Raw genomic sequence first — 23198 nt, forward strand, 5'->3', positions numbered from 1 at the left:
TGCTAAAATGCTGAGGTAAAATGCTACTGGTAAAAAAACTACTCAGAAGCTGAGGGTGATAAAAGGAGGACACAAACTCACTTCCTGTCGGGGTGTAAAACAGCTGAGTTCTATTTCGAGCCCTGAAAGGTCACGTATTGTCTGGTGTCCTTCACCTCCCACCGACATCGGAAACTCTGAGGGGCGTCCTTATTTTTAATCGTAAGGGCAGATGTTCCGGTAATAACGGCAAAATCCGAGACAGCGGGTCATGCTAGCAGTGTAGACTCATGCTAAATGTAGTCTGACGTTCATCCAAGTCACGGTACACCAGAAGTATGTGGACACCCGCATGTCTCAATTCTTTTGGTTTTAGATCGCTAAACTGACTGTGTTTTGTTTCTTCTCTGTGGCAGGCGGTGACGGGGAAAACGTTCGGCGAGAGGGACTTCAGGAGCAGCCTGGAGAACGGCGTCCTACTGTGCGAGTGAGTGAATGACCGACGCGGTCGACGGCTCCACGTGTATCTGTGTTTATCTGGATCTTCCTCCCTGTTTCACTTTTAAACTTGTGTTACAGCTCCAGCCTCTGATGTGATGGCTGATGGGTCACGCTGACCACATTACAATACATTAAAACCACCTCCTTGTTTCTACACTCACTGTCCATGTTATCACCTCCACTTACCATATAGAAGCACTGTGTAGTTCTACAATTACTGACTGTTCTTCAATGGTCAGGACCCCCACAGAGCAGGTATTATTATTTAGGTGGTGGATGATTCCCAGCACTGCAGTGACACTGACATGGTGGTGGTGTGTTAGTGTGTGTTGTGCTGGTATGAGTGGATCAGACACAGCAGCGCCTCACTGTCACTGCTGGACTGAGATTCGTCCACCAACCGAAAACATCCAGCCAGCAGCGCCCCGTGGGCAGCGTCCTGTGACCGGGGTGCAAGTTCAAGGTCGGCACACGGAAAAAGGAGCATGTCCAAAAGGGTTGAACACCTTAATTCTGCGTATAAGCAGAGGAATGGTATTGATTAAAGAAAAAGGGGAAGCACAATTTGGCCAAAAGTATTTGGACGCCTGACCTTGAGCTTGTCGTACTAGATATTATGGAAATATTAATGTCCTTATTAGGGTTAGGGTTCGAACTGTTGAGTATTATTAAGGCCCTACCTAATTCACAGACCGTTTCCCGTGTAATACGCAATCTGCTGTGAAATTCAAAATGTGTTTTTGATGGTATTTTTAATTATTTTTTGAAATTTTATTGTGAAATTATTATTTTGTATTTTATTTTATTGTATTTTATTATTATTTATTTCTTGTTTTTCATTTTTTTATTGTTTTATTTTGTTTATTTCATGTTATTTTATATTTTATTATTTATTTAATGTCTTATTTATATAACTTTTATCTTTTTTAAATTGTTTATTTATTATTGTTATTTATTTGTTTAAAATTCTTGTATATTTATTTATATTTTTTTAGTGCCTCACGTTTATTGGTTAATTTGCACTATGAGGCATCCTAGTGTAACCGAGTCGTGTTTTTAGCTGCTTCGGACTGTGGGAATTTGTGCCCATTCAGCCATTTACACAGCATTTGAATTGGTTGGGTGCCGACGTCGGTCAAGAAAGCCTCGATTCATGTTCCGGTTCATTCCAAGGCTCATTTTAAGAGCTTGCTTTGTGCACAGGGGTGAAAGGGCCTTCCCCAAACTGTTGACTTAACAACTGTTTAGGTACCTAAAAGGCCACAAAACGTTCGTCCTGTTTATTTATTTATGTTTTTTTAGATTGCTGAGCTCCATCAAGCCTGGCCTTGTGAAGAAGATCAACAGACTCCAGACCCCCATCGCAGGACTGGTGAGTGTTTGCCGGGTATCCGTGTGATCTGGACTGTAAGGTTCGAACCTTTTAGTCCAGCTCAGAACATAGTCTCATAGTCGTAACTTGGATTTGTAGATGCAGCGGCGTGCCACGTTAACCGACGTGGGTTTTCTGAAGTAGTCCAGAGTAGTTCTATGTGGTTCTAAGAAGGCAAGCTGGCGGAGGCAGTGTGATGCCATCCATGTGGACGTTACTTTGACACGTCGCACCTACCTAAGCATTGTCGCAGACCATGTCCACCCTTTTATGGAGACGGTATCACTGATGGGTGTGGCCTCTTTCAGCAGGATGTTATTATACAGTATATAGAAGCAAGCTCAGGGCCTATTAAAATAAACTAAGTCCCTGTTGACACCACTCAGGTAAAACCTGGCAACCGTGAAGGTGTGAACCGTTGAAGAACTGATCTGACCCGTCTCCTGTCTGTTCCCACCGCAGGATAACCTCACCGTGTTCCTGAGAGGATGTGAGGAGCTGGGGCTGAAAGGTTCACAACTCTTCGACCCAGGAGACCTGCAGGACATGTCCATACGTGCCAACCTAACGTACGCACCTGTTCGTTTCTAACCCTGTGTGTGTGTGTGTGTGTGTGTGTGTGTGTGTGTGTGTTTAGATTGTGGCCTGATTATTACCTGATTCTGGCTGTTACCTTCTACCAGACTAGATATTATGGAAATATTAATGTCCTCATTAGGGATTCATACAGTTCACTATAATTAAGGCCGTACCTAATTCAAGGCCGTGAAAATCACGGACCACGAAATAAGCCGTTTTATGCAATAAGTAATTTGCTGTGTTTATTTTTATTTTTTTAATTGTATTTATTTTATTTTATTTATTATTTAATTAATTTTTAATTTTTTTAATATTTTAATTTAATTAATTGTAGTTTTTATTTTATTATTATCTGTTAAATGTTTTAATGTTTAATTTGTATTTTTAATGGTATTTTTATTTAATTTTCTATTATTAAATTATTTTATTTTATTGTATTATTTATTTAATGTTTTTTTTATTTTGCTTATTATATTAAATTTTTTATTTTGTTATTTATTTACCATCTTTTTTTTATTTTTATTTTTTTTTATATAATTTATATAATTCATTTTTTATTTTATTATTATTTATTTAACATTTTTCTTTTTTTTTTATTATGAGTTATTTATTTTTAATGCCTCAAGTTTATTGTTTAATCTGCAATATGAGGCGTCCTAATGTAACCGAGTGGTGTTTTTAGCTGCTTCAGACTTTGACATCTTAGACATTTTGACTGATTGCTAACTGAATTGCTATAGGATTGCTGGAGTAAGAGGTTTTCCCGTGGTGCCATGTGCTGAAGTGTGTTTCTCTACACACGTGATCGTCTCTGTGTAGTCTGTGCTTTGCCTCAAAAGAACAAACCAGTAAAGTGTATTTTTTAATTTAATTTTAGTTTGTATTTTATTGTTATTTATTTAATGTATTTCATTTTTATTTTAATTATTTTATGTATTTTATTTTATTATTATTTAACATTTTTTTAATTATTATTTATTTATTTATTTTTGTTATTTATTTAATTATTTTTTTATTTTTTTATTTATATTTTTTTAGTGTTACGTTCAAGTGCCTCACTGGTTAATTTGCACTATGAGGCCTCCTAGTGTAACCGAGTTTGCTGAGTTTACTACAGTAGTATGGAGACCACATGGTTTCGGACTGAACAGTATGGAGATGTTGGGGCGCTGTCAGCCAGCCGGGCCGGTATGTGGCCAAAAGTATTTGGACACCTTGAGCTTGTCAGAAGTACAGCAGACACTCGTCACACAGCTCGTTGAAGGAATTGGTGTGCTGGCCACTTCCGTGAAGATATTAATGTCATATTTTATTATAATAGCTCTCGGTGTGGTTCGGTGGAGTCCCAAGTTTGTAAAAAAAAATACATTTTAGCATACTCAGGCCTGAACTTTTGTTTTGCAGGGGATCGGAGTGCAGTCGGAAGCTGAAGAACGTAAGTACGCGCGTTATTTTCCGTATACGATATGTGCCAAGAGTATGTGGACACCCGGCCAAGATCTTTAACGTCCGTTAGAGGTCAGGAGACGTTCCATTTCATCACAAGGATGAATTCTTAGTGGGGTGGAGGTCAGATTTCTGGAGCGTCCACATACTTTTGGCCGTGTTATATATTTTCATATTTTTTATATGTTTATTTTAATCTGTGTGTCTTTATATTTTTGGATCCATGTCTAGGTGCTGATTACTCTTTACTGGCTGGGAAAAACCGCCAACGTTTGCGAGGCGTACAGCGGTCCGACCCTCGACCTGAAGGAGTTCGAGGGCCTTCTGTCCATGACGAGAAAGGTAGGTTGTCATAGTAACCGGCCACAGTGCACCGACACGTTATACCAGCAGTCATGTTCCGAAACCTAAAGGAAAGCTCCCTAAAGGAGCGGAGCCTGTTAGTGCGGCAAACGTCATATTAATGCCAGATTTGACAGTGTGTCTGTGGGAATTTGTGCCAATCAGGTTCACGTTCTGTGTGTGTGTGTGTAGGATTGTATAAACGAGGAGTCCGACTCTCCTAAGCGAAGCGTCCGGGACAGCGGTTGCGTAGACAACTGGGAATCGGAGCATTCTGATTCGCTGTCGCCTCCCAGACATCAGCGGGAGGATTCGTTCGACAGCCTGGACTCGGTCGGCTCGCACTGTCAGTACGGACAGACGGCCGACGCGGTCATTCGTGCCAACAACGATGGTGAGTATGGAGTATACAGTATATACGCCGACTAGGCATAACATTATGACTACTGCAAGTGAACATTTTATCCTCATCTCCAAAACGGCAGCTCTTGTGGGGTGTGTCCCGGTCTGCAGTGGTCAGTATCTATCAAAAGTGCTCCAAGGAAGGAACAGTGGTAAACCGGCGACAGGGTCATGGGCGGGCCAAGGCTCACTGTAGCTGAAACTGCTGAAGAAGTTCATGCTGGTTCTGATAGAAAGGTGTCAGAACACACAGGGCATCGCAGTCTGTTGCGTACGGGGCTGCATACCCGCAGACCAGTCAGGGTGCCCATGCTGACCCCCGTCCAGCGCCGAAAGCGCCAGCGATGGGCACGTGAGCATGGGCACTGGACCACGGAGCGATGGAAGAAGGTGGCCTGGTCTGATGAATCAGATTTACCTGGGGAACACAGGCGAGATGCTTCGGGCGACGTCCTGCTGGGAAACCTCGGGTCCCGCCATCCGTGTGGACGTCTCTCTGATACGTAGCTCCTACCCAAACATCGTTGCAGACCGTGTTCACCCTCTCGTGGAGACGGTTCCCTGATATCTGTGGACTATGGGATGGCTTGAGGAGCACAACGACTTGACCTCCAGATTCCTGCAAGGTCTAATGCCAAATGCAAACATTATTTATCCGGTTAGCAAACTATGCTATCGGCAAACCGTCGCAGAAAAGACCGGACGGAGCGTGGGAGATATTGCTCCTGTTTCCTGTTGCTGGAACAGGAATTAGAATTAGAAAGGGCGTCCCAATACTTTTGACCATCGAGTGTACGGTCGGGGTCACGTTGGGTCCGGCTTCCCCGAACGGGACGCCAAGCCATCCTCCCACCTCAGACGCAGCCACTCAGCAGCCAAGGCCAGTTATAGTCTAGCGGTTACGGTACTGGACTAGTAATCATAAGGTCGCTGGTTCAAGCCCCACCACTGCCGGGTCGCCACTGTTGGGCCCTTGTGCGAGAGATTGCTTAGACAGCGTACTATCACAGTACTGGATGTAAATGTAAATCTCTGTATGTAGACTCCCAACACATTGATAGCACCGCTAGGGATTTGAACCCGGAACCATCGCAGGAAACACTGGACAAAGCGTGGAAGACTGTAAAGCAGTTGTCCCCGACCACCGGGCCGTAGACCGGTACCGGTCCGTGGGTCATTTATTACCGGGCCGCACGGAAAGAATAAATAGTTAGAGATCGCAACACGAGCAGTTCATTTTTTGAAACTCTTCAGGTGTTATTACGCCCAATCACCACTAGGTGGGAGCAGCGATTCACACGCGTATGAACTTGAGTGACTCCCGTTCTTAATCCATAGGGTTTAACATGATGTCGGCTTACGCTTTGCAGCTATAACAGCTTCAACTCCTCTGGGAAGGCTTTCCATAAGGTTTAGGAGTGTGTTCATGGGAGTTTCAGACCGTTCTTCCAGAAGCGCATTTGTGACGTCCAACTGATGTCGGACGAGAAGGCGTGGCTCGCAGTCTCCGCTCTAATTCATCCCAAAGGTGTTCTGTCGGGTCGAGGTCAGGCAAGTTCTTCCACACCAAACTGGCTCATCTACGTCTTTATGGAGGTTGTGCTTTGTGCACTGGTGCGCAGTCATGTTGGACCAGGAAGGGGCCATCCCCAAACTGTTCCCACAAACTATTATCTAAGGGGCCTAAGCCAACTCTTGAAAAACAACCCCACACCATAATCCCCCCTCCACCACACTTCACACTCGGCACAATGCAGTCAGACAGGTACCGTTCTCCTGGCAACCGCCAAACTCAGACTCGGAGAAGCGTGATTCGTCACTCCAGAGAACACGCCTCCACTGCTCTAGAGTCCAGTGGCGACGTGCTTTACACCTTACTCGGTGATGTAAGGCTCGGATGCGGCTGCTCGGCCATGGAAAACCCATTCCATGAAGCTCTACACACTCTTTTTTTTTTTCTTTTTTTTTTTCCTTTAGCGCATCCAATCGTTCAATTTGCATCGTGCTTCCTCTCTGTCTATGACGAACCCCGCCCTGACAGAGGAGATCAAAGCTGACCCGTATCCCCTCTGAAACATGAGCAGCAGCCGGATGCATTTTTGCCACCCACTCATCTCTTGTGCGGGCGCCTCTAATAAGCCGGCAGAGGTCGTAATCGCATTCTGACAGAGAGAGAGACCCACATCCGGTTCTTTGTCCCACCCCCCCAACTGAGCAACCGGCCAATCGTTGCTCGTACAGCCGCCCAGCCTCGGACCGGTGAAGCAGAGCTGGATTCGAAACGATGTACTCAGAATCCAACTCTGGTTGCAGCGTGTCTTTTTACCGCTGCGCCACCTGAGCGGCTCTACACTCTGTTCTTGAGCTGATCTGAAGGCCACATGAAGTTTGGAGGTCTGTAGCGATCGACTCTGCAGAAAGTCGGCGACCTCTGCACACTATGCGCCTCCGCATCCGCTGACCCGCCCTGTCATCTTACGTGGCCTAACACTTCGTTCCCAATCGCTTCCACTTTGTTATAACAGTAACAGCACTGACGGTCGACTGTGGAATATTTAGTAGCGAGGAAATTTCACGACTGGACTTGTTGCACAGGTGGCATCACGGTACCACGCTGGAATTCACTGAGCTCCTGAGAGCGACCCATTCTTATAATTATATCTTATATGAAACCGGTCCGTGGTGCAAAAAAGGTTGGGGAGCGCCGCTGTGAATGGAAATTTGTGGAACAGGGAATGCTTGTGTCACACACACACACACACACACACGATTGTTTCAGGCTTTTGAATAGGGGTCGTCTGCACCAGTCTCAAATATTTATCTGTGTGTTTTTTGTGTGCGACGGTTGAATAGATGCGCTCGTCTCTCTCTCTGTTCCCGACCGGCCGCTATTATCAGGATCTCGCAGGATCTCCTGGCCGAAAGTATCTGGACACCCGACTACGAGTTCGTTGGACGTGTCGTTAACATAGGGCGACCTTTAAAGAATGTCTGATGGAATTCGTGCCAGTTCGGTCGTACAAAGGAGCGTTAGTGGTGTGTGGGCGGGTGTTAACGTCGCTCCAAAGCTGTAGTGAGGTCAGGAAAGGGCCTTCCCTAAACTGAAACATGAATTAGAATCAGAAAGGGCGTCCCAATACTTTTGACCATCGAGTGTACGATCGGGGTCACGTTGGGTCCGGCTTCCCCGAACGGGACGCCAATCCATCCGACCTCAGACGCAGCCACTCGGCAGCCAAGGCCAGTTATAGTCTAGCGTTTAAGGTACTGGACTAGTAATCAGAAGGTCGCTGGTTCAAGCCCCACCTATGCCAGTTCGCCACTGTTGGGCCCTTGTGCGAGGCATTGCTTAGACAGACTCCCAACCAATTGATAGCACTGCTAGGGATTCGAACCCATATCCCATCAGCAGTGGGCTAGCACTGTGGGGACCCAGGTTAGAGTCCCAGTAAGGCACTCTTAGTTGGCCGTGTCAGGGGGAGACGAGGTCGAATGGGTTATTAACACAGGAGCTTAGTGCTTTTTAAAGATGTCTGTAGGAATCTGATTGGCCGAGAGGTTGCTTGCGTCGCAGGGTGCGTTTCAGCACTGTGGGGACCCAGGTTGAAGTCCCAGTAAGGCAATCGTAGATGGTCGTGTCAGGGGGAGACGAGGCTGGATGGGTTACCACCACAAAAGTGCTTTTTAAAGATGTCTGAAGGAATCTGATTGGCCGAGAGGTTGCTTGTGTCGCAAGGTGCGTTTCAGCACTGTGGGGACCCAGGTTAAAGTCCCAGTAAGACACTCGTAGTTGGTCGTGTCACCACAGAAAGCTTCGTTTGTTCCTCCTCCCTTGCGTCAGAGGGTGCGTTTGCGCTACTTGAACATTACCGTCGAGTCACCACGTTCTTCTCTCTCCGTTTCAGACGAAGACGGCGAGCAAAGGAGGCCGGACGTCCGGAAGGACGACATGTCGGCCCGCCGCGTCTCCTGCAAGGAGCCCCGCGCCGTGCTGCCGTTCAACCAGTACCTCCCCAACAAGAGCAACCAGACCAACTACGTGCCGGCCCCGCTGAGGAAGAGGAGGAGCGAGCGCGACGAAGAACTCCGGAGCGCCAGCAACTCCACCTCCCCTATCAGGTACGGCTAACTCGTAGACTTTCGGAGATGGGACGCGGGTCCCACCTGAACACTCATGGTCTGGTTTACCAACGCTTTATCCTGGTTTGGGTGACGGCGGGTCCCCGGCCGGGCCCTTCCTGCCGTGAGGTGAGGTGGAAAAGCCTTGGGGACCTTGCTTATGGGCCCGACAGTGGTGACCTGGGGCTTGAACCGCCAACTTTCTCATCATTAGTTCAATATCTAACCGCTGAGCTTGGGCAACAAACACTTGGGTTTACGGTTGTCCCCCTGTCCAAAACTTGGGGGTCTGACTGGTTTCCCAGCATGCTGTGCTGGAGTCAGGGACTATTGGCCAATATCGTCTTAGTATTTCTTTTAATTTACTAGTTATGGGGATTATCACATAAAGCGCTTGATGATCTCGGTCCCCACAATGCATGTTTTTGTCTCCTTTGATGTTCTTTGATCTCTTTCCTGAACAATCGAGGTTGTTTACGATTAAAACACTATTGGCTGATATTGTCTTAGTATTTTTTTTTATTTACTAGTCATGGGGTTGAATTATAAGATAAAGTGCTGGATGATCTCGGTCCCCACAATGCATGTTTTTGTCTCTACCTTGATGTTCTTTGATTTAATTCGTTTCCTGAACGGTCAGAGTTGTTTACGATTAAAACACACACGGACACTTTAGAAAACACCAGAAATAAAGAACGCTATTGGACGATATTGTCTTAGTTTTTGTTTAATGTTCTCGGTCCCCACAATGCATGTTTTTGCCACTTCGTTGATGTTCTTTGTTTTAATCATTTCCCGAACAATCATGTTGTTTACGATCAAAACACCTAATCAGACTCCCTCTTTCCCGTACGTGTTCGCAATGCTGCTCAGCGAATCAAGCAAGGCGGGAGGGGCGGAGCCCGAGCCGGACGAGGCGGAGCTGAACAGGATGAGAAAGCTAGAGAAGGCGGGGATTAAAGTGTTGCCCGCCTTGGCGAGATATAACAGGTTAGAAAGATGTTATTCCGATGTTGCGCACTACTAGCACTAACGGCATGAAGGTCTGTGTGGGATCGCTCACCCAAGTGTGGACGTGTGTGGTTTTTCTGGACTGGAGCCAAAATTAATAAAAATTGTGTTTATTTCTTAAATTGACGTTTGTAGTTTTTTTTCTCTTGAAGTCTTTGTGCATACCTAAGGCATGATCCTTCGTTTAGCTTTAACACTTGCTAATCTTCACACCGGCTAGCTGCTTTAACATGTAGACAATGATTGTAGTCCAGCGCCACCCACTGATCAGCGTTGCGCTTGGTCCAGCTTTCCCTGCTTTACTGGTAGATTTAGTAGATCTTGTCTGCATGTAGGCGCCCGACCAGTCGATAAGACTGCTGGGGATTTAAACCCTGAATCCTAGCGGTAGTGGGCTAGCATCATGTTGTTCTGGGCCACCGGCTGGCCTGTTAGTAATATTATCATTATTAGTTGGAGTAGCATTAGTAGTAATTATTGTTTATTATTGTTATTATCACTTATTATTATTATTATTAGTTGGAGTAGTATTAGTAGTAATTGTTTATTATTATTATTATTATTATTATCATTATTATCATTTATTATTATTATTATTAGTTGGAGTAGTATTAGTAGTAATTATTGTTTTTTTTGTTATTATTCTTATTATTTGTCATTATTATTATCATTATTATTATTATTATCATTTATTATTATTATTATTATTAGTTGGAGTAGCATTAGTAGTAATTATTGTTTATTATTGTTATTATTCTTGTTATTTGTTATTATTATTATCTTTATTATTATTATTGTTTTATTATATTATCAGTATCATTTATTATTTTAATAATAAATTCTTATAATTTATTATCATTATTATTGATTATTATCAATAATTATCATTATTATTATTATTATTATTATCATTATTATTATCATTTATTATTATTATTATTAGTTGGAGTAGTACTAGTAGTAATTTGTTTATTATTATTATTATTATTAGTTGGAGTAGTCTTAGTAGTAATTATTGTTTATTATTTTTATTATTATCATTATTATTATTATTATTATTATTATTGTTTTATTATATTATCAGTATCATTTATTACTTTAATAATAAATTCTTATAATTTATTATCATTATTATTTTAAGTAACCATCACTATTATTATTAATTATTGTTTTATTATAGGGTCAGTGTAATTTATTATTATTTAATTAATAAATTTATAATTCTTACTATAATATTAATACTAATAATAATTATGTTTTGTTATCATAAGTAATTATACTAATTAAATTTTTTATATAATAGTTTTATTATTGTTATTTTTAGCACTATTATATGATCACTGTCATTTATTTTTATTTTATTATTAAATTTATAATTATTTCAATAATAATTTATTATTAGTTACTAGCACTATAATTATATTTTGTATTATTATTTTAGCACTTGTATTATCACTATTATTCATTATTATTTTATTATTAAATTTAATATTTCTTATAAAAATAATAATTATTATTATTATCTGTATTATTATTACCAATATTATCACTTATCATTACTATTACTATTATTATTAGCAGTAGTTATTGTTTTATTATATTTTATTATTAAATAAAATTATTAATAATTATTATTAATTATATTAATTATTATTATCTGTATTTTTATTATTATCATAAGTAACAATACTAGTATAATTTATCATGATTACTTTTAGTTACTATCACTTATTATTATTAGTTATTGTTTTATCATATTTTCAGTATAATTAATTATTATTTATTACTAAATTAAATGATTAAATTATTACAATAATAATAATGATGATGATGATTATTATCTATATTGTATTATCATAAGTAATATTATTATTGTTAGTGTTATTTTTAGCACTATTATTATCAGTATCATTTATTTTATTTTATTATAAAGTTTATCATTATTTTAACAATTTATTATCATTAGCAATATTATTATTTTTATCATTCTTATTTTTAGTTATCACTGTTATTATTATTTATTACTAATATTATCACTTCATTAGTCACTATTATTATTAGTTATTGTTTTAGTGTATTATCAGTATTGTTTATTTTTATTTTATTATTACATTTATAATTTTATAATTTTTATTATTATCTGTATTGTTATTATCATAAATACTATTATTACTATTATTATTTTATAATTATTATTTTAGTTACTATCAATTATTATTATTATTATAAATTGTTTTATTATATTGTCATTATCATTTATTGTTTTATTATTACATTTATAATTTCTACAATAATTATTATTATTATCTTATCAGTAATATTATTATTATTATTATTATTATTATTATAAATATTTCTACTTTTATTCTTTCTTGTGGTCTCTCCTTACACCGAACTCTTTAAACCTCGGCGTTCTCCAGAGCGTACGTACGCTAGACCCTACAGCCGTTCCTAATTTAAGGTTCAGGGAGGAACCTTTGTATCTCTGGAATTAATCGGAACATCTTGAGCTCTGTGCTTGACCTAAAAAATGCTTACGGTACTGTTTCAGTCGTGAAGGGTGTCCATATTAACACCCACGGGTCTGTTTAACACCTCGTGGTCAGGTGTCCTCACTCATTTGAGATGTTTGGTTGCGGTGTGAAGGACAATCGATGCATGTCAGCATTTGTGTGTTTGGGTGGAGTCTGTTATGTTTAGATCGATATTGTCGTACTAGTGGCGATGAACAGTTTCATCTTGGGTTGAATCATGAGAGATGCTTGCGAGTTTGGAACTACTAACCCTGCTCCATCGCTCGAGCGACCAACCCTTGTCTTATGACGTCGACCTTCCCCCAGTCCTAAGGTGATTAGGGAAGAGCCCGAACAGGTCGAGTCTCCGCCTCCTGACATCATCCTCCGCCGAGACAACAACTTCCTGCGGGCCGACCGCGCCCACGAGTGGGACGGCGAGGACGACGAGGACGGAGACGGAGACAGGAAGGTGCCGGACATCCAAAACGACGACCTGGCCTCCCGGAGGGCGCGCATGAACCAGCCGAAACCCAACGCCGTGCATCGGTTCCTACCGAGCGCTTGCAGCGAGAAGGACCGCGAGAGGTGGGAGGGGATACGCCTGTCGTCCCAGCATGCTGTGCTGGAGTCGGTAGAAAAAATAAAGCAGGAGAAGAGGTGTGTGGCCGGAAAATGACCATTACTGGCAGAAAATGTAGATTTAGACGCCTAGACACTGACATGGTCGTATTCAGAGTCTGATAATAGAGATACGTTGATATCCGGACTTGCTCAGAGTAGCTACGTAAGTTCATTTTCAAATTAAAATTTTAACTAGACGTTGCAATAATACAAGCTGGAATCAAACGCCAGGCGAAAACTGGACTGGTTTCAAGAGTAACGCGGGTTGCCAGAGGAGAGGGGGAGCTGGCAAATCTGTGAGGAAGATACAGTGATAAATAGAGACACTCCCACCTGGAGTGAATTATCTCTCAACCAGGCGACAACAGACGACTGTCGGCTGCCGGCTATATTTGGCAAGGCAGAATGGCATGATTCCATATTCCTAGAAGTTCTTCTGTTGTTTGCCAAGAGTAACGCGGGTTGCCAGAGGAGAGGGGGAGCTGTCAAATCTGTGAGGAAGAAACAGAGGTAAATAGAGACACTCCCACCTGGAGCGAATAATCGGGTGACTGTCAGCTGCCGGCTATATTTGGCAATGCAGAAGGGCACGATTCTATATTCGAGCCCCTTGGCAGGTGACTTCCTACACGCCCAAAAGAAGAAAAAGGTCAGCGACTTGTTGCCTGTTAGTGCGAACTCTGAATACGACCTTCAGTGTCTAGTAGATCTAGAACTTCTAGAAGTTCCTCAGTGGGTTCTTCTTGTTTGCCAGTGGTTACGCTTTTACTCTTGATGGCCGTCGTTCATTCACCCTTTCACGTATACCTAATTCTTTGTCTTTCTTGTCTCTGCTTCTACCACGCGGTTGTGTGCCCACCGTAGCGAAGCCAATCCCACCCCTTCCACGGTGTCGATCTTAACCCGTAAGGACAACCCCTTCCTAAATCCCCGTACCAAAAAGAACCGCTCTGAGGAGGAGAAGAGGAACGAGAACGAGGAAGAAGAGGACGATGACGAAAAGGAGGTCGTCCCGAATCTGAAAACCGACGATCTGGCCAGGAGGCGGTCCCAGAGCAGGTCCCACCTACGGAAGGATCCTCGTCGGGCGCTGACGCAGACGAGCATGACCGAGTCCGACCTCAAGAAGTGGCAGAGGCTCTCCATGAGCACGGAGGACAGGTGCCTCGAGACGTGCATGAGGGATAGATATGTCTAGCATGTTGGCCACAGTGTGTCCTTTTAATGGCATCCTGTAATCGATTTTCGGTTGTGAAAGGGTCGCTTATTGAACAAGTTTTTAATGAGATACAGGTCTGGACTGCAGCCAGCCCAGTGTAGCACCTGCTCTCTACTATTACAAAGCCTTGCTGGAGTAAAGCAGGCAGAATGTAGCTTGGCATCGTTTTGCTTCGACGAGCAGGGACGGATTACAGTATCATGCCCGTCTGCCTTGCCATTTCGGGCTGCCAGGTAAACGGAGGTTTAGATGACTGATGGTGCTGCACCTCATCAGCATATTTGGCTTCAACTGGAGGAGTTTCTTTAAATACCGGCTTCTCTGTTTCCCACCCTTTTGTCCACTTTCTCTCTTAGGGAGTCCTCTGGTCAGACTCGAGGACCCGCCCAGCTTTTCTGGCTGGCCGGCACAGTGGCAGTACTCGCGTACAGTACAGTACATTACGTTTCCCTCTGTAAACTATTTTCCGAGTAGCATAGGTGATTCAAGTAGCTAATTGATTAATCAAGTAGCTCATTGGTTGATTGAGTAGCTCACTGGTTGATCGAGTAGCTCATTGGTGGATCGAGTAGCTCATTGGTGGATCAAGTAGCTCAGTGATAAATCAAATAGCTCATTGGTGGATTGAATAGCTAATTTTTGGATTGAGTAGCTCATTATTGGATCAAGTAGCTCATTGATAAATTGAGTAGCTCATAGGTGGATCGAGTAGCTCATTAGTGGATGGAGTAGCTCATTGGTGGATCGAGTAGCTTATTGGTGGATTGGGTAGCTTAATGGTGGATCGAGTAGCTCATTAGTGGATCAAGTAGCTCATTGATAAATTGAGTAGCTCATTGGTGGATCGAGTAGCTCATTAGTGGATCGAGTAGCTCATAGGTGGATCGAGTAGCTCATTAGTGGATCAAGTAGCTCATTGATAAATTGAGTAGCTCATTGGTGGTTCAAGTAGCTCATTGATGAATGAAGTAGCTCATTGGTGAATCAAGGAGCACATAGGTGGACCGAGTAGCTCATTGATGGATCGAGTAGCGCAATGGTGGATCAAGTAGCTCATTGATAGATCAAGTGGCTCATTGGTGGATCGAGTAGCTCATTGGTTGATCGAGTAGCTCATTGGTGGTTCGAGTAGCTCATAGGTGGTTTAAGTAGCTCATTGATGAATCAAGTAGCTCATTGGTGGATCGAGTAGCTCATTGGTGGATCGAGTAGCTCATTGGTGGATTGATTAGCTCATTGGTGGATCGAGTAGCTCATTGGTGGATCGAGTAGCTCATAGGTGGTTTAAGTAGCTCATTGATGAATCAAGTAGCTCATTGGTTGATCGAGTAGCTCATTGGTGGATCGAGTAGCTCATTGGTGGATTGATTAGCTCATTGGTGGATACTCTAAAACCTAACAACATCTTGTCTCTCCGCTGTGTCCCGTAGCGAGTTCCCACCCGTCGAAGTGTCGATTGTAGCTCGTAAAGACAACACCTTCCCGACCCCTGAGAAACCCAGGGAGCAGCTGGGCCGCCATGACGACGACCACGAAGAGACGAACGGAGGCGCTCGGGCCGCCTCGCCTAACGTAGAAAAAGATGACCTGGCTAGGAGACAGGCCCAGAGTGGGCACCACCCACACCCTCGACAGCCGCTGGCTCAGACGGCGATTACTCGGTCGGACTTGGAGAAGTGGCAGAAGCTGCAGATGAGCACTGACGACAGGTGCCTTGGCATGCCCGACACAGTTTGACGTTGTGTTTTTAGCGCTCTATCGAAAAGTGGGCCAAAAGTATGTGGACACCCCTCCTTCTGAGAACGTTTAGGCCTTTCGGCAAAACACCCACTCAATCCGGACCTCATAAATTCCCACAGACCAAGTGGAGCTCTAAGGGGTGCCATATTTTTGCTTATGGTTAATAGCTAGGTGTCCACAAACTTATGGTAGCGTTCTGTATATTAGACGGAATGTGCGTCATCGAGTGTTGGCGTTAACGTTACTTGGTATTGGAAGTATTGGACGACTATTGTTGTGATGTTCAACAGGCTACCTGCTTTATCGACTATCATTTCTTTAGATTGAGTTAGGCACTGCTCTCCGTTATTCATAGTCTCTACGCAGCTGCGGACATGCTAATCTCGCTAATCTTCTTACGCTGCTCTCAGTAGGAGTCGCTGCTGCCTGGGTGATAAGGTCGTACTTGTACTTGACCGTTCCACCACCCGAGGGATCGGTATTGCGTACCGAGAGTTAAGCACTGCTCTCCGTTATTCACAGTCTCTTTCTGCCGTACGACGCCCCTGCTGGTCTAGAACGCCCAACGAACTAGGGCATGACTCGCTCAGAGAGCCTCAAAACATGCTAATCTCTCCGTATCCTTACGCTGCTCTGTCGGCGCCTCTGACACTCAGTAGGAGTCGCTTGTACTTGACCGTTCTAGCACCTGAAGGATCGGTATCGCTTACGGAGAGTTAAGCACTCGCTGGTCTCGAATGCCCAACAAACTAGAGCACGAAACGTTCAGGGAGCCTCAACACATGCCAATCTGGCCGTATCCTTACGCTGCTCTCGGTAGGAATCGCTGTTGCCTGGGTGAAAAGGTCGTACTTGTACCCGAGGGATTGGTACTCAGGGCTCTAGACTAACTTTTTGCACTGGTTGCACTGGTGCGCCTAACTTTTTTTCTTAGGTGCACCAGCACAAAAGTTAGGTGCACCACTGTCCGGGATGTTACAGGTCTCTTGCTGTGTGGGAATAAAAGCACACGACAAGGTAGACTTCACTGTCTAGCTCCAGAAACCGAACTTTAATGCTGGGACTGTCCGGCGAGTCTCGTATACAAAACTAAACCAACTGAACGTCGAAACGCACGTGTATAAACCTGGTGCTGCATTCTGATTGGCTGAGCTGAATGTCGCTCACATATCGCCGCTACAATATTGTCCCGCCCTTCACTGTCTCTGATTGGTTTAGACCATGATTTGGGCCTGACGTGTGTCTGTTGTACCACAGGGAGACTTTCAGAGTAGCGGAGACTTTTTTTCCCCTCGAACGGCTGGTCGTACCGGTGCGACCTCAGATTTTTTTTAGTCGCACCATTGAGAAATTAGGTCGCACTCTAGAGCCCTGGTACTACGTACGAAGAGTTAGGCACTGCTCTCCCTTATTCATAGACCATCGACAGGGTTCAGACGGTAGCCAGTAGTCTCTGCGGCACTCATTAGCCAATCATCTGATCACCATTTTGCTAATCGGATAAGCGCCAAGGTGATAAAGCTGACAGGATTGTTACCGTTACTTGGCAACCAGGACACAGACCGATACAAAAGAGGTGAAATAACTGCGCCGTTATCGGATAATAACAACTTCTTTGATCTAGGAGTCGCCAGTTCCCCTACTGCGACTCTCTTGCAGCCTGCGCCAGCCGAAAAGGGCTAAGACGAAAATGCGCCCCCCTCCCCAAGACCTCAGACTCATCAGCGTCCACTGGTCCAGGGTTCCATTGGATTTACGGAACTAGCTGCCGTAGAAACGTCATGAATTAGCATAACAGGACTGTTTTTGTAGAATCTGCGGCGTATGCGAGACGGTTGTCCCATCTTTTATGGCCCAGCTTGACCCCTCAGTTTGTAGCTCTGACTCATTTCCTACTTGTGTGTGTGTGTGTGTGACGTACGTATGTGTTTACCCCGTGTTGACGTCTAGCGACTCGCCCCCTCTCTGTCAGTCCTGCCTCGCCATCAATGAGGTTGCCGGGAGCGGGCCGGCCGGTCGTCGCGGCAACCGTCGCCGCTGCGTGACGTTCGGGGGCGTGACCGAGATGGAGAGCGCCTCCCGGACGGAGGAGGACGAGGGGGAGGGAGGGAGGGACGAGTCGAGGGCGCTGCGGCGCCTCCTCTCCAAGGCCGGCGTGGCCGTACCCACCGTCGGGATGAGCGGCGGGCGAGAGAGGGAGTAGGCCAACACACACACACACACACACACACACACACACACACACACACACACTGTATGTAACAGCTGCATGCAGTTGTTTGTTTTCAGAGCAGAAACATCCGTGATAGGTTGACAGACAACCAATCAAAAGATGAATCGGCAAAAGTATGTGGACATCGTTGGACGCACCATTCCAAACCCCTTGATTTGTCTGTAACCGTCCTGGCCTCTGATGGCTTTTCAAAAGATTCGGAAGTCTGCCTGTGGGAATTTGTGTCCATCTGGAAGCCGATTCCAGATTGTTCCAGTTCCGAGGCTCAGTGCAGGCCACCGAACATGCTGTCGTGCGCTGTCGTGCACTGTTGTCCCCATTTCTGGAATATCGTACTTGTTTAAACAATGTGGCCAAAAGTATGTGGACGCCAACCATAAGTTGGTTGGAAATTCCAGTTTAAATCCACCCTCTACGTCTGTTTGCAGCAATACCAGGCTCAGCTCACAAGACTTTGCTGTGTCTCCTCCAGGCATTGCGAACGCAGTTCTTAAATTGTTGGGCCACCCGTGATTCGCTCGCACGTTTTTTAATTCATACCACGTTCGACGTTGTTTTTTCCGCTCTGAAACGGACACAGAACGAAGCTTTGCAGATCACGTTTCTCCCCTAGCGTCCGCTAGAAGCCGCTCACTAACTGTTCTCAACTCGCCGGCGGACGTGTCCTCATAAATATCGATTTATTTATTTATTAGGATTTAAACGTCATGGTTTACATACTTTAACGTACGCGGGTCTGGTACCCGTCTTTATCCTAGTGGCAGTATTGCAACATCACGGACTGCTCCATGTATTGGTATATTAGAGCGTCATATATACACTATAGCAGCCAAAAGTATGTGGACACGTTTGCTTGGGTGGAATCTTTATGGTCTTTATGGACCTGGCTTTAAGCACAGGGGCACGGTTATGCTAAAACAGGAAAGGGCCTTCCCCACACTGTTCTTAGTGGTTAAAATCTCAGATTAGTAATCAGAACATCACTGGTTCAATCCCCACAACGGCCATGTTGCCCTGAGAAAAGCTTCAAATCCTCACAGTCGCAGCTGTAATATTAAACACTGGATAAATGACTTACGCTGCATGTGTCCACATACTTTTGGCCATGTAGTGAACATAGGGATTCAAATTTGCTATTTAACATCAGAAAACGATTAGCTAGTGATTTCCGTTGCTAGCAGTGTTGCGCTATTTAACATTAGAAAGCTATTAGCTAGTGATTTCTAGTGCTAGCTGTATTGTGCTATATAACATCAGAAAGCTATTAGCTAGTGATTTCTCGTGCTAGCCGTATTGCGCTATATAACATCAGAAAGCTATTAGCCAGTGATTTCCAGTTGCTAGCAGTGTTGCTCTATTTAACATCAGAGAGCTATTAGCTAGTGGTTTTCAGTTGCTAGCGCTTTTAGCTAACTTGGCTGTACTGTGTGTGTGTGTGGTAAGAATGCCTGGCTTTGCAGTCGACGTTCCAGTTCATCCCACAGGCGCTTCGAGAGGCGTCCACATACTTTTGGTCTTGAGCGTTTGTACTTTTATTTTCCGCCTCTGTTTCCTCTGACTCGTCTCTTTCTCACCCGCTCAGCGAAGCCGTTAGCGCGCCGACCGCTCCTGCCGAGTCCCCGCGACCCTCCGCCCGTGACCCCGGACGGCCCCTGAGCTCCGCCGAGCGCGAGGCGCTGGAGCTACGACTAGCGGAGAAAGCCCGCGACGAGGAAGATGAGGAGGAGGACGAGGAAGAGAAGGGACGCCAGCCTGACCTGGAGAAGGACGACATGATGGCCAGACGCACCGGGGCGTTTCAGAAGGGGACGGGCGGCGGGAGTCATAGCCGCTTCCTCCCGCTGCCGGGCGCTAAGAAGGAAACGGGTTCGGATAAACATGGCAGAGGCGCCAGCGGGGACCCGGCGATGCTGGAGAAAACGATTCAAACCAAGCGCTTCAAGGTCGGACAAAGGTGGGCTAGCATGGTCTCGCGCGTGCTAACTAACCCATGCTAACAGGGTAATTACCGACGACGGTTTTGACGGTTGTTGCTAATTTGATTCTGACGATCCTGGAGCGGAATAGGCGGCGGCCAGAACAACAGTGTTGTCGCTACTCTAACCAACCGTGTGCAACCGCTGTTTTGACAGAGTCCCCCCCAAAGAGGCGCCGCCCTCCGCTCCGGAACGACCCGACGTTTTCGGTTCGGCCCGAGATAGCGACCCCGCCCCGGACAAGGACGACATGCTGGCCAGGAGGACGGGGGCCCACCAGAAACCGAGCGGGGGTCCCGGGCAAACCTTTAACGCCTTCCTGCCGGTACCCGGAGCCGCCAGGGGCAAAAAGAACCCCGAGCAGAAGCAAGAGAGGTCAGGATGTTTGGGAATGGTGTGTGCTCGAGTTTAACCGTAGTTGCCGTGGATACTAACCGAGAGATGGACTTTACCTCGCTTGTTCTGGTTGACAAACTCATGGTGTGACCAGTTCTTTAGTATTTTTATCTTTTTGTTTAACCGTAGTTGCCATGGATACTAACTGAGCAATAGACTTTATCTTTTCCTTTAATATTTTATTTATTTATTCATTCATTATTTGTATTTTCACTTTTAATTTTTTTATTTATTAACTAATAAAAAAAAATTTTTATTTTTTTTACTTTTTCATTTGGTATTTTATTTATTTATTTATTTATTCATTCATTTTTTATTTTTGCTTCTTTTTTATTTATTCATTCATTTATTTATTTTTATCTATTATTTTATTTATTTATTTTTAATTCATTTTATATTTTTGCTTCTTTTTGTTTAACCGTAGTTGCCATGGATACTGAGAGATGGACTTTACCTTTACCTTTTTATTTAGTATTTTATTTATTTATTTATTTTTATCTACAATTTTATTTATTTTTTATTTTTCACTTTTTTTATTTATTTATTTTATCTAGTATTTCTTCTTTTATTTAAAAAAAAAAAAATTTAATTAAAATTTAAGTAAATTTTTTATTTTTTTATATTTTTCATCTATCTTTTTTTAATTTTTGTTTTTTAATTTTTGCTTTTTTATTTCTTTCATTTTTATCTAGTTTTTTTTTTTTTTTTTTTTCTTTTTACTTTTTTGCTTAACCGTAGTTGCCATAGATGCCATGGACTTTTCCTTTTCATTTAGTATTTTATTTATTTATTTATTTTATGTATTTATTGTCTTTTTTTTTTTCCGCTTCCTTTTTATTTATTTATTTATTTTTATCTAGTATTTTTTTCAAAGTTGTTTTTTGCTTTTTGCTTCTTTTGTTTAACTGTATTTGCCATGGATCTTAACTGAAAAATGGACTTTACTTTTTAATTAAGTGTGTTTTGTTTATTTACTTTATTTAGTTTTTTTTTAATCTTTTTAAATTATTTTTATTTTTTTGTTTAACCGTAGTTGCCATGGATTCTGAGAGATGGACTTTACCTTTACCTTTTCGTTTAGTATTTTATTTATTTATTTTTACCTACTATTTTATTATTTTTTTTGCTTCTTTTTATTTATTTGTTTATTTAATTTTTATCTATTATTTTATTTGATTTAACTTTTTTGGTTTACCCGTAGTTGCCATGGATACTAACTGAGAGATGGACTTTACCTCGCTTGTTCCGGTTGACATGGTGTTACGAGTCCTTTAGTATTTTATTTATTTTTATCTTTGTGCTTGATTGAATTTGCTTGACCCTCCGAGTATGGAGTCGGTTCGCACCCCTTTGCCGGAATGCTTCCGTAAACCGACCCCCTTCCTACCTTTTTCTGCTTCAGTAACCACGCCTGCGCTCTCGGCCCCGCCCTCAGATCCGCGACTCCGCCCCCTGCAGAAGTCGACGACGCGCCCAGGAACATCCTGGGCACAACACAGAGGTCTTCACCTTTACCCCACCCTGACGCACAGCCGGCACAGTGTTGCCCTGGCGACGACGATGCTTTTCCATCAAAGTGAGAAACTCCATGAGCGTACAAACTTTGTGAACCCTTTAGATTTGTAACTGTACTCGTCAGGTCCTTTTATGGTAACAAGGTTTATTATTTGGCCAAAGGTTTGCCCTCGACCTAAACCTAAAAATCCCAAGCAACCAACGACCAAGAGCCCAATGACGCCAACTTGGTCGTTGGTTGCTTGGGATTTTTGGGTTTATGCTTTGGGTAAAAGTGGTGGACACGTGTTTCCTTCCACTGTATATGTGTTTCCACTCCATCGTGGGCGTATCCACTGGTCTCTACAGTGGTGGCACAGAGGTCAAGGTAGTGGTGCTTCCAAAGAAGCTGGGATACACTGAAAGACGAATGCATATCCCTCCACCACGGCCAAGTTGGCATCATTGGGCTCAGCGGTTAGAGTACTGGACTAGTAATCAGAGGGTTACCGGTTTAAGCCCCACCACCACCACCAAGTTGCCACTGTTGGACCCCTGAGCATAAATATGAATAAAAAAGTTTATGCATTGGTACAAGTAGGGTACAAAACCTACCTTCATGGTTTTAACCTTTCCTCTTTTTAACCCATAGCAGCATCTGGGCGGATGTATCGCATCATGTACTGACGCATCATTTCCTGTCCGTCCTTAATTTCTATTTCGTTTTTAACGTTCTAGATCCGGTCGCAGAGCTTCTAGTCTTTCAGATGAACCTGAGTAAGTGTCTCTATCTGACCTCTAGTCTTCCAGAATTGGGGTTCTTGCACGTCGAAGCGGTAGCCTAGAAATTTCTCACCTGCATGTCAAAGGAACCAAATGGCCAAAAGTATGTGGACACCAACCGCTGCTTCAATAAGCAAATGTAGTCTGTTAAGACTCCTGGCTTTATCTCCCAACGACCCTAGACAACTAGAGAGCAGACTTTGCTTCAGAAACCTGAAGCAGCAACATACTCATACTGTGTCTATGCGCTGCTGGGGACCCCAACGGCGTCCAACAAGGATGTATATTCGCCTGATACTCACTCGCCCTGGGCAGGCACTGCCAATTGTGCCCGCAAGATGGCGCCCAGCCAACCGGTAGCAGAGCCGAGATTCCAACTAGGGTGTTGACCTTGCAAGAATCCCTGGTGTCCTTGCAGAATATAGACATCTTTAAGAACCATCTATGGTTGTGATGTTGGAGCGTCCAC

The 23198-nt window shown here is 43.6% G+C and overlaps 1 protein-coding gene across 7 annotated transcripts in view; it reads left to right on the plus strand.

The window, feature by feature from the left end:
* limch1a (LIM and calponin homology domains 1a) overlaps positions 1 to 23198 on the plus strand; it is a 46869-nt gene that overhangs the window by 8760 nt on the left and 14911 nt on the right. For 4 of the 7 annotated variants that reach the window (XR_010014673.1, XM_063009203.1, XM_063009205.1 and 1 more), the window contains exons 2-16: positions 396 to 466; positions 1783 to 1852; positions 2315 to 2421; positions 3836 to 3866; positions 4109 to 4219; positions 4412 to 4613; positions 8527 to 8740; positions 9614 to 9730; positions 12592 to 12924; positions 13753 to 14049; positions 15538 to 15816; positions 19663 to 20034; positions 20213 to 20431; positions 21855 to 22028; positions 22685 to 22723. Coding sequence is in view for 6 of the 7 variants with exons in the window: in XM_063009203.1 (XP_062865273.1) it covers positions 396 to 466; positions 1783 to 1852; positions 2315 to 2421; positions 3836 to 3866; positions 4109 to 4219; positions 4412 to 4613; positions 8527 to 8740; positions 9614 to 9730; positions 12592 to 12924; positions 13753 to 14049; positions 15538 to 15816; positions 19663 to 20034; positions 20213 to 20431; positions 21855 to 22028; positions 22685 to 22723 (2636 nt within the window). In the remaining variant the exon portion in view is untranslated. The remainder of the gene's footprint in view (positions 1 to 395; positions 467 to 1782; positions 1853 to 2314; positions 2422 to 3835; positions 3867 to 4108; positions 4220 to 4411; positions 4614 to 8526; positions 8741 to 9613; positions 9731 to 12591; positions 12925 to 13752; positions 14050 to 15537; positions 15817 to 19662; positions 20035 to 20212; positions 20432 to 21854; positions 22029 to 22684; positions 22724 to 23198) is intronic. The other 3 variants (XM_063009204.1, XM_063009207.1, XM_063009208.1) reach the window with 3 other exon arrangements.

This window comes from Trichomycterus rosablanca, chromosome 14 (assembly GCF_030014385.1).
Source record: "Trichomycterus rosablanca isolate fTriRos1 chromosome 14, fTriRos1.hap1, whole genome shotgun sequence".
Lineage (NCBI taxonomy): Eukaryota > Metazoa > Chordata > Actinopteri > Siluriformes > Trichomycteridae > Trichomycterus > Trichomycterus rosablanca.